Genomic DNA, 12,397 nt, shown 5'->3' with positions numbered 1-12,397 from the left:
CAGCCATTCAGAAACACACACACTCAAATATATACTTTTACCCCTTTTTATATATTGAAATCTAAAATGACACCCAAAAAAAACATAAACTTCAATTACTAGCTGTCTCGCTTTTCACTTATACCTGTAATAGTCACACAGTTACATCACATACTTTATTTTTTAAGATATTGACTTAGAAAGACTGACACACAAACAAAACACACATATACATACACCCTCCAGCCCCTGATAGAGTTGAGTTTATTAATATGCTTCCTTACACACATTAATAAGCTCTTAACTGCTTTTAGGATTCTCACTTTTTAGCCTTGGGTTCATAGTGTGCAGCCTCTCAACCTTATCTAATCCCTCTGCTCTCCTCTCCTCCAGATCACACACCGCTGGGCCATGTTTAGGGGGATGTTGGTGGAGGAGGCAGTTAGACAGGGAGGACAGAGGGAGGGATGGAAGGATAGAAAGTCTAATCGGAGGGATGCTGATGAGGATAGTGAAGGGGGGACGGCTCTCTTTGCCATATAGAAGTTTGGGAGTTCACTTTACTCTGAATTTTAGCAGTAATCCAGTTAGCTATTTTCTGTCAGCCAAGCGGAGGAATGGCAGGAACAAAAGGCACATTCATGGGCTTAAGAAGCTTCCAAAGAGTTCACCCAAGGCTGGCTGGTTGGGATTAGGCCAGCAGGCCCTGGAAAGAAGAAGGGGGGAAAAAGAGCAAAGGGGACAAAAAACAGAGCTTCACCGTTCTTTAAGCACCACTTATTTTTATAAATGACTGGAATACTTTTAACTTTTAGTTTTTTTTATGCTTTTCGTTTTACCATCTCGTATTATACCTTGTTCAGAGAGAGAAAGAGAGAGATAGACAGGGAGGCCCTCACTCAACAGCATTTTGAAGTAGCCGATTGAGACTATTCCTTCTTTTTTTATTTTCGCTATACTGTACTTGTCTTCAGTGCAACTCTTAGAATAAGAGATATGTATGATTGAGACTGGTGAGTTGAATGATTTAGATGAAAACTCTCTTCTTTTCTCTAAAATCCTTATCAAAATCATATCACAATGAAACCTACCTTTGGGACACACTTTGGGGATTGCTTGATTCTCTTTTTTAAACTTTTTCTTTTTGTGTTTTTTGTTTGGTTTTTGTTTCGAATGCAGTTTTCATTTTGCTACTTGGAGAATGATGGTCTCCAGTGTCTTGGTGCCGTGTGTCTTGTACTGTCCCAAACTTATTTTTACTATTGTGGATTGTACAGAGTGTGTTTCTTAAAGGAAGGAGCATCCATTATTTAGACCTTGCCTCTCCAAGACCTGTTATTCCCAGCTGCAGCTGTCCACTGGGGCCAGCTGAGCTCCTTGTCCTTGTTTAGCAGATGATGTCCTGTTTCCCCATGTTCACAGCGTACTACAAAGCGTCCTGAGGATTCACTAAAACACACACACTTACACACACACACACCAAAACTTGATTATAAACATTAAGACATGGACACACAAGCACACACGCTGGTAATTGTATTTGACATGGCACTACAGTGTTCTCTATGGGACTGGGTTTTTGCTCTTTGTCACCTTCACCCCTTTGCCCCAGTCTGTGGCCCACAAGCAATTATACAGACAGGGTTTATTTGACCTTTGGCCTGTGGTCGTGCCAAGAAGTAAGGCTCAGCATATCCAAGGACAGGTAGGGACTTGATTAACCTCTGAACTTGGTCAGAGAAGAGGTCAATAACCGCGCCAGAGGGCGGTTCACCTGCTTGCTGCAGAGAACAAATTGGCTAGATGCCATCTATGTATTTGGGTGTGTGGTAGAGATAAATGTTTGACCTGTGTGTATGTGTATCTGTCTTTATGCGTTTGAAGCCAAAGTGCAAGCTTCATGTGAAACTACATGGCACGTTTAAATCTTTATTTAAACTGCTTTACATGCAGGTTGTGTTAAACTTCAGTTAAAGAGTAACTGTTCTACTTTAAGTTAAAAAGAGGAGTGAGTCTGTTAGATTTTCTGGTTGTTAGCCTGCTTGAGCGTTTCTGGAAATGTGTAGTACATAACATATGTGTGTGTACACACATACCTATGTGTTTGCTCAAGGCAGAAGCAGTGTAGCTTGTCTCATATCCCTGCTCCCAATCTTCTAGTCAGGTCAACCATCAAACACATCCATCCTGCCCTCCCTCGCACCTTCCCACCCACTGAGGTCCCTCTCTCTCTCTCTTTCTCTTCTTCTCTTTCTCTCTCACCACACAGCCCTGTTGTGGATACAGGCTGACCCGAATAAAGACATACACAGACACACAGACACACACACACACACACACATACACACAAAAAAAAGAACCTTAGGGTCATCCTGGAACAAACAAAGCCTTGTCTGCCTGCCCGCTCTCCTTTGCCTTATGTCAATTAATGGCTCGCAGTAATTTCACCTGACAATCCGGGCGGCAGCGCAAGGCTAGCCGAGATGTCACAGCGATGACCTTTCTGGTCCGCAGCCGCTCTTTTCTAATAAAGAATCCCACAAACCCACAGCAACTTCCTTTGTACTTTGTTAATGAGTTATTGATTTGAAACAATGCCCTGGCAAATATTGTCAGAGCAGACTGACCCCACCAAGGTCATGCTATTTCATTGTATACAGTCTGAGCAGGCTAATATGCACGTAGGATCACATGGCCGCTATCGTTTTTCTCCTTTCTCTGGCTCTGGCTTCCTCTCCCTCTGCCTCCCTCACTTTCTCTTTTACTGTATATCCCAATTGAATAACACACCTACACATTCATTTCTCGCTCACACACACACACACACACACACACACACACACACACACACACACACACACACACTCACCCACACTCATCTACGCACTAAAACGCACACACTTTCCCCCCCTTGTTAGTCTTGCACACGTTTTTCACCTCGTTCTCGCTTTTCCATGTCTCTTTCTCACATCATTATATTCCCAACTCTCCATACGTACTATACCTGCTAATTACCCACAATGCCACAGTCATTATTTTCCCATCTCTGCCACTAATTTGCTCCATACCTTCCTTTCCCCCACTCCAGCAGACCCATCAGCTCCCAGACAGCTTCTAGCTAACTTCAGCTCTCTGTCGACTCTATAAGAGAGTAAAGAAAGAAACAAAGACCAGAGGAGAAGAAAAAAAGGAAAAAACATGGCGAAGGAGTACACGTCCCAGACATTGATTAGAATGCAATTGCAAACAGGTGTCGTTGAGGTCCACTTTTTAATTGTGTGCACAGAGACATGTACGCAAGCACGCACGCAAGCACACACACAACAACTATTTTACTCTAATAACCTCTTTGCTTACACCAAACATGTAATTATGTACATTGCTTATTTAATATTTAATCATTAGGCCAAATGAAAACAATCCTGTTCTGTGCTGATCAGGGCATATTAAAGAGTTTAATGACTGGCGCTGCAGGTGGGTTTACCCAGTGTGTGTAGAGCAGGAGGGGAATGACAGATTCAGTTTGTCAGAATTTGTGTGTCTGGTGTATTTTTTGTAATTTGTATATTTCTCTTTCTATACGGAAAGGAACTCTTAAAAATTATTGTTGTGCGGTGGGTGTTTTGAATTCTTCTCACTTTATTCAGCTATTACTCTAACCTCTTGAAATACTCATTGACGTTTTTCCAAGATTGAAACCAGGACTGCCCAAGAACCCCTGTGAAAGAGTCCAGACCCAATGAAGTTGTTTAGGGATCCCGTGACACTGTTTTTGACACTTTTGGCTCCCACTGAAAAGTTTCTGAGTGTAAAAAGTATAATGGCTCTTATCCACTAGATTCCTTCCGGTCCATACTGCTCACCATCTCCCAACTTTAAATTCCAGCTTCCTCAGAAGTTTTCCTGGTCGTGTTTTGGTTTGGGAGAAGGAGGAGCAGAAGAGAGAAGTGCGGGGAGGTCTGAAGTGGTTTGTTTGTCATTGGTGTTGATGTTGTTAGATTCATTGTTTCCTGTGTTGGTTGGACAGTGGGTTTGTGTTGGCGTTGGGTCTGTTATTCTGGCTGCAGCACACTCCTCTCCTCCGCTCTTCTATCCCTGCTTCTCATTACAGTGAATAAACACAGGGCAAGTAGTGGACAGAACAACTTTTGAAGAACCAAGAGAGTGTGTGTGTGAGGGTTTGCATCTGTGTGAGAGTTGTTATTGTGTAAACAATGGAAACAGCTAAAATGAACAAATTCTAGAAAATAGACAACTGCAGAGCAAACACTTTTAACAAATGTGTAACATTTTGAACGACTCACAGATCATAAGTGGGGTGGATAGTCCTGCTCAATGTAGCAAGTTGTCTAGCAGTCTAAATAGTGACGTAAGTTATAACACATAATAAGAGTTTTGTTGATTGGGTAAGAGCTACTTGGCTAAAGCCACTTTTTTTGTTAACTGTAGTCTTTTGGGCTTGTGTGTATGCTTGAATCTTTTGATCTGAGCTATCCTTCGCTTCAATCTTTGGTCAACTGTCTGTTGTTCCTATTTCCAGGGAGGTCGGCTACAGTTTCTTTAGTCTTAAACGTGTTTAACATTGCGCAAGATGGTCACATGAACTTCATGGTTTTTGGACATAGACCTTCAGATTAGCTCCTCTCGGCTATGGTCTTTATTTTTTTATTTTTCATTTCTAAAAGCTCACACTCTGACACAAAACAGCGGTATGAGTACTTTTACCACTGGTTTCAGTTTGAATCATCTGCTTAAAAAATGTTCCACTCATTTAAAGATGTTGGGATATATAATTTCTGTGTTGAATTAGCAGGATTCATTCTTTTTTTCAGCTTGTTTTGTTCCTCTGCCAACCAAAGAAATAAATGTGCGATAAAAGACAAGTTTGAATTCCACAATTATATATTTTTTGTATATATTCAACTATAGGGTGCTGTCTGCATTTGAAATTAGGATGACTGACATTAGAGGCACATACGTTCTGTTAGCAAATACTGTATGTATACTGTATGTATATCTGTGTCACTGTGTGTGTGTGACATGTTGATGAATGTCAAGTCCAGAGCTGACAGCCTGTCAACCTTATTCTTCTAGACCCACACAGATATACTGTATACCTTCCATAATATGTATGGCTTCCTCTCGGTCTACTATTTCCTTTAACTCTCTCTGACTTTTTTTTGTTGTTGATAAAAGTTAGCTGTCACCATCTGGAGACTTTCTGGTCCTGAAACTGTCTAGGACGCATATTTGTATTTTATATTCTCTGAGGGGACAATATGGATCACTATATATTCGGTAAATACACACATAAACAGCACACACCCTCAAATGTCCCTTGACAGTCATGGCTGAAGGATGTTGGCAACAGGTGTGCAGTTGGGACGCTATTATGACAGAGCTGGCAGATGTACACACCACAAACGCACACATAAACAGACCATTTCACACAAACACACAGTGTGGGGAAACTGTGGAAAATAAATAAATAAGCCAAGAAACTGTGGGAGAGCGGGTGACAGGAAGCCGGTCTCGCAGGGCAGTGTGCTCCACTGCAACTAATTAACCCCAGGAAATAATTGCAACAATATGCAAATGCTGTTTAGATAATTCAATGCACTGCCGTGCCAGGTAGTCAGTCACTCTGTTGCCTGCCACTTATAGTGTAGGCAAAGAATTATAATTTTGGTAAGGTAGTTTAGGAGAATGGGGGGATTCATTAACCACCATGAAGACGTCAATCTACAATATGTGTCTTAATATCTTTCATTTGATGAATTTTGTCAGTTATTGGTCTTTGGCACATTTTGCCTGCAATCAGTTGATATCGGCAATTTTGGAATTGTTGATGAAGTAACACATCATGTACCACTCACAACTCACGCGCACATGTACAGTAGTTTATCCCTCCTTAATGTCTCATTGTCGAGCACTGTCACTAAAGGGTGGGTGGAGAGGTGGACAAAGCAGGTGATGTAGGAGTGTGAAGAACAGGTGGCATCAGTGGAGGTAGAAGAAGGTAGAAGAGAGGGAGGGAGGCTAATGAAATGGGCTTCACAGATGAAGGGTGACATGGCGGAGGAGAGAGGAGGGAGACTTCAAAGGACTTTGATGTCACAGCCTTTCAGACAGACAACTCTGCTCCAGCCAGCCCCTCTGTGCATGTAGGAGGACACACACACACACACACACACACACACACACACACACACAGAGCACTGATGGCAGAAGGGCAGGGCAGAGCTGAGTTGCCTGGTCTTGCATCACACTCTGTGAATGAGGTGGTTGCTGACACTACAACCCTCTCATGCTAATCTAGCGGTAAACACAAACACTCTGACAGGTTAATTTACCTCTAGACAAACACAGCAACAAAAAACCCACTGCAGCACATCATTAAACAGTGGAAGCACACACACACACACACACCATTGCACACATAATACTTATATAAATGATATATACATATCTTATACACACGGATATGCGCAAGTGAAAAACACCTCGTCAAATCACCAACTTTATTCTAAGCGAAAAGTTTAAACCATACTTAATATAGTGTGTTCTACATTAACTCCTCAATTACCACCTTAAAGAGAGTGAATGGTAAAGTAATTATCTTTTTTAACATTTCTTACTTTGAAAATGCTAACACATGTATGGAAACAAATAGGAGAGTCTCTTAAGATACCTTCTCTGTCCTTTATCTCATATCTCTAATTATTTGTCTTGGAGTCCCATTTTGATGCTCAATTAACAGATGAGTCTCCATTCTCTATAGGCCATGTGTTTGTTTATTTCGAGATATTTTTTTATATACATCTGCACTCTAATTAAAAGGAATGTGTGTGTATATATGTGTGTGTATAGCGTGTTTGCATTCAATATTGTGCCATCTTAAAAACAGCATGGTCTAAACATACAGGTGTTTCTAGTCGACAAAGCTCCATGTGTAGTTTAACCTCTTGTGGGAATGCATTGTTGATTTCTATTGTGAAACAGACAGATTGATAGGAAATCAAAGTCTAGAAATCAATGTCACAAGTTCATTAATGGATGCCCTTTTACCGCCTGTACTTTTGCTATTGTTCTTTTCAACCCTGGATAAACGCTTACATCTCTGGTTAATTAAACATGTCTTCTGGTCGTGTGTTCATCAGTGTGTGTGCGTGTGTGTGTGTGTGTGTGTGTGTGTGTGTGTGTGTGTGTGTGTGTGTGTGCATGCAGATGAGAGTGAAAACATCCAAAGGAGTATTCATTTGTGACTGTGTGCGTGGATGCAAAACTGCACCGTTTTGCACATGTATATCTCCTCTCTGTTGTTTTTTCCTTTGACCTTCCCCTGGTGTGTTCCCATTATGCTTCTACTGGTGTATAGATGGACCATCGATTCAGCAACCGCGTACAAATTAAGATTTAAACGTTACGTCACCCAGCGTATTGAGTTTTACATTTAGGGCATTTGCAATATGCAAGACTTATTGATCTACTGAAGTGTGGCTCTTTATACAATCCCCTCTGGCCACCAGCACTTTTTAGTTTCTCTTTTATACCTTTCTTTTAGGCTGGTCCCACTGTGCAGCTTTTTATGTTGTAACATTGAATCAAAAGACTTTCAGTACTCTTTTGATGCTCCATTCTCAATAGATGGACACATATTTTTTATGTTTTGCAATTGCCCAACTGAGTTTATTGACAGCCTTCAAGCTCCTAACATTTGCATAATCTTCTTTGTCATGGATGTAACATAAGTGCTTTTTGTGTTGCAGGAAAATAGTTCCTCCGAGGAACACGTGCTGTATGTGTGGGACCACTTTGTGTCCCAAGCCAAAGCCAAGAATGTCTTCATCATGGCCCACAGCTACGGAGGGCTGTCTTTCGTTGAGCTGGTGAGTGTTTCGTTTTCCGCTTATCCTTCCTACCTCCCACCAACAAAGAGACACACTGAGACACACAATACACTCATGTCAGCACCAAGTTGCTCATACATGATCATGTTGGGTAAATCTGCAAAGTGCAACTGTTATACTGAAATTCAACTTAAGTTCGTAATGCTAGTATACAATAAAACTGAAAATGTCAACTCTTATACTAAATGCTTAAACACACATGCAAACAGTGTTATATTCAAACATGCAAGGCAGCACTAGCAGTGATCACCGCAGGGAGACCAGGAGTACAGCAATAGTGTTTGAAACATGGTAGAATGATAATTAAAAAAAGATAGCATTTAGCTCTATTTGAAAGATGGTACTGCTTCTGTAAACCATCTGGTTCGTCCTTGTCCTTCTGGCAAAATCCACCTCGTCTATACGTGAAGAACAGGGGGAGAACAGGGGAGAGGAGAGGGCTGGATAAAGTATGTTAGGTATGGCAATGCAACAACAGTTGTACTGTTAAACCAGATCTGCTGCAGATCATGCAGATTTCACAGCCTTAAGAGAGACAGAGGATAGTTTGAAAGATGCTGGGAGGAAAGTGGATTGGAAGGAATTAATGGTGCACAGGGGGGGGGGTGAAAGTAAAAGTTTGGCCAGCCTCTTGGCTTTATAACTGCACCCTTCAGCTAAATGGGCCTACAGTGTGTATTTTGCTGGTTATATGAAGGCTACTGAGGTTAATGCTGTATTTTCTAACCTTTGTTTTACTGTGATCTCCTAGTGGGTTTCTGCATCACATATTGATCATCACCTTCTATCTCATTGTTTTAAGTTAAGCTTCAGTGTGCAGATAACTAATCATAGTTACTTTTCCTTTACCAGGGCGGAATAGCATATGGAGTCATGGTTAATGGTGGGAAGTTTATGTATGTACCTTGCTTGCTACTAGCTGCTTGATTTATCATCCAATTGAAGTCTAATGTGTATACTAGTAATATACAGTATACAGCAATGCAAACTTATGTACTGTGTTAATGTGCTTCAAAAAGGATAAAACCCTTACCCTGGCTTTGAGCACATTCATAGCATAGTATTTAATACCATTTTAAGATCCTATGATTGGGATACAGAAACTTCAAAGTTGAGGAATTACTCATAAGTAGTAAAGTTTGTAGTAACTGGAATGGGATGTTGAGGGATGCAGAGAGTCGATTAACAAATCACAAAACAAAATCCACATCCATTTTATGCTCATATTCCTATAGAAGATGCATCATTTAAAAAACTAATTTAACTGATTAATGATAGTGCTTGAAATATCTTAGCATATTTCTTCACGTCAATATAAAAAATACAGTAGTTTTCTACAGCTATTTGAAAGAGAGGACAAGAACAACCAAAAGGGCCTTCTGGCAGCTTTTGAAAATTCCAATGTGTATTGTATGTGGTAATTTTGGCTCATTGCCCCGCTTATTGTGAACATGCTATGCTAGCTGGTTTAGCATTTAGAATACGAGGGACTGCACTGTTTTAAGCTCTGCAAGCTAACATACGGTGCAAGATGCATTTGCAAGCCCCTCTATGTTCTGATAGCTGGATTACATTGCCAGTCTGCTCGTTTGTTGATCTGAGGTATTTAATGTGTATTTAATCTCATATTCTTGGGAAGGGGAAGAACAGGTAGGCGGCACAATGAGGATATGGCTAGTAACGGATTAAAGATTAGCACTTGTCCCACTGGTGTTTTCAGTCATATTTTATTTCTCTTCTCTTTCACCTGCTTCTTTTTGTTTAGTTTTTTGTAATTGTAATTTGTCTGCTAAATATTCATGCAGTGTTTTGTCCGTGACAGCCTCACAATCTCCTGGGCTTTCTTGCCGAGTGACGAAGACTATTCTCTCTATTTGTATCTTTCCGTCTCTCTATGTTTCCCTCAGTCAGACTCCCCATCTCTGTATAAAGACCTCAACAAGGTTTCTCACAGCTTTCTTTTATGTGATGTCCTTGTCATGTGAAAACCATCTGAAAAACACTCGTATACAGTATGTGCATATTTAAACATATAGCTTATAGCGGATGCAATATGGGGAAGATAACATCAAAACAGAGACTTGCAAGACTCTTGTGTTCTCTTTAAGGGACAAGGTGTTCAAATAGGCTATTGTCAGTTTCCCTTGAGGCCATTCCAGCTTTTGTTGAAACCAATGTCGAAACTCCTTCACCTCTAACAAACTGACACGAACACACACTCATAATCTTTTAGATACCCTCGATTGCCCACCTCTACCTATGAGCAACTTTGTCTACAGAGGGCAATATGTAGACTAGCAAGGGCGCAGGATGTAGTGGGGATAAAAACAATGTGCAACCCCACTTTATGCCACTGGCCTGATTTGGGTGTCATAGCTGGTGTGATCCCATACTTTATATTTTTATACTGATTATTTGTATTGTAAAGGTGCATTTGTCATATAAATATTGTACTCTAGGCTGTTTGGCTCTTTTCCAAAAGCACTCAAACTACTTGGACTTTACAGGAGTACTATAAATATACCCATTGAGTTTGAAGAAGCCACTATGTTTCTCACTTGATATTGCTGTCTTTTCGCCCTCCCTCACACATAAGCATGCACACACTCATGCACATACATGTGCACACCATCTACTTAATTGAGGAGAAAGTGGTCCAGCGGGACTGGATGGGAGGTGTGTGTGCATGAGCTGGAGAGTGTAGCCTTGCGGGATGAACCGTTTGACACATGAGAAGACCCAGAGAAAACAAGCTGTCTGTGGGTTAATTACTACTCCCCTTTGCAGTTAATAAATACATTTCTGATCAAGCACATCAAAAAGGCCCGCCATTAATTTCTCCTGCTGCCCCCCTTTCTCCTGGAGCACGTTAGCCCGTGTATAGAGCGCTCAAGTGTTTCATTGCAATTTGATTTCTTTTAAAACACTTCGCAGTGTGTACTGACTAATTATAGATACATCAAAGAGAAGCTAACTGCCTTTGAATGAGAGTGTGAGAGAGAGGCTAGCGCTGCAGGGGGAAGGCTGCTTGCTCTTTCTCTGCCTCACCCCCACCTTTATCGCCCTTTTCCCCTCTCTATCATTCTTCTGCTATCATAGAATCTATACATCTATCTCAGTTTAGTTGTTTCTGTTCTATCCTTCTCTCTATTGCTTCCTTCCCCTCTGACATCTGACCAATATTCCCTTAAAATTCAAAGTTTTTTGATGGCTTTGGACTGTGTCTCTCTCAGCGATATCCCAACACACAAATGGACCATGCTCCTCTAGCTTCCACGTAGGCAGTAACCTTCCTTGACCCAGATCAAACCAGAGAGAGTGTGAGGGACCAAGGGGATAGAACCACAGAGAAAGTGGGCCCTGCCTCCATCACACTCTCTGCTCAGTCTTTTCATCTTTCTTCTTTGCCAGGAGTGTGTGGGGGTTGAGTGGACGTGTAAATGGTTGTGGTGGTTGATTTGAGATTTGTCTAACCTGAACTAACCTTCCCGCACACAGCGAAAAAGAAGCGTTCTTACTGGATGGGACAGGGGAGCATTATATAAGGTCTTATGTAAGAATGCATCTGTCTCCCAGTACACAAATGTGTGGGTGCCAACCAACCAGCCAGCCAGCCGCCATAACAGCCCCTCAAGAACATGTTTACAGATTTTAAGTGTCCTCTATGAACACGCCACATATATACAGTACATGCTTCCAGGATATCTTCCTTGTATACTTTGTAGAGCCATCTGTTTCAATCTATAATGAATATAAGTTAGTTTTCTCTCCGTCGTCCTTGGATCAGTGCGTGTGTGTGTGTCTGTCTGTGTCTGTGTGTGTGTTTGTGGCTAGGTGTCAGATGTGGGAAGAGATGCTTGAGGTGAGACAGATAGATATGGAGGATTTGTTCACTCCTTGTGGACTTCATCGCCGTACCGGTGTGTGGAGGATGAGAAATATGTAACACCGCAGGGTGAATCAGTCTGAGTCGGAGAAGTTAGTTTTACATAGCTCGGAGTTTAAAAAGTGATTACATTTCACCGCCGTGATATGCCATCCTAACACTAAATGAAAAGTTGTTGACGTTGTATGTTATGGGAAGTTTCAAAAAGAACAATAATCTATCATGTGCCTGAACATATTTTACAAGTTGACAACAAAGTAGGAAAATAAGTTGCACTTGTGTTCCAAACAACTCACTGCCATTTCTTTGTGCAGCAACTGTTTTAAATAGTTGGTCTTCATGTTTCTCACTCGTTAATCTTTATTACTATATTTATAGAACCCTTTCCATTTTTCTATCCCACAATTCACTCTGCCTAATGTCCTGTTGTCCTCATTTCCTTCATCCTTCTTATTCCCCCTCGCCCAGCCGTGGTGACCCTCAGGGCAGCAGTGGTGCCAACTAGTCCCTCTGTGCAGGACTTTAGGTCTGGCAGTGGTCTGTACAGCTCCATGACTGGCATGGTAACAGCCCACTGAACACATGGTGTGTGCAAACATTTCTGCTTCCAGTCCTCATCCTT

The 12,397-nt window shown here is 41.4% G+C and overlaps 1 protein-coding gene across 1 annotated transcript in view; it reads left to right on the top strand.

Moving 5' to 3' along the window:
• The window catches only part of fam172a (family with sequence similarity 172 member A), a 139,846-nt gene that overhangs the window by 59,740 nt on the left and 67,709 nt on the right, over window positions 1-12,397 (top strand). Inside the window, exon 8 of the mRNA XM_034117781.1 lies at window positions 7,749-7,868. Within this exon, the coding sequence (XP_033973672.1) occupies window positions 7,749-7,868 (120 nt within the window). The remainder of the gene's footprint in view (window positions 1-7,748; window positions 7,869-12,397) is intronic.

The sequence above is a fragment of the Trematomus bernacchii genome, unplaced genomic scaffold (assembly GCF_902827165.1).
Source record: "Trematomus bernacchii unplaced genomic scaffold, fTreBer1.1, whole genome shotgun sequence".
NCBI lineage: Eukaryota > Metazoa > Chordata > Actinopteri > Perciformes > Nototheniidae > Trematomus > Trematomus bernacchii.
The sequence above is the reverse complement of the archived record's forward strand: the minus strand, read 5'-3'. Positions and strand labels throughout refer to the sequence as shown.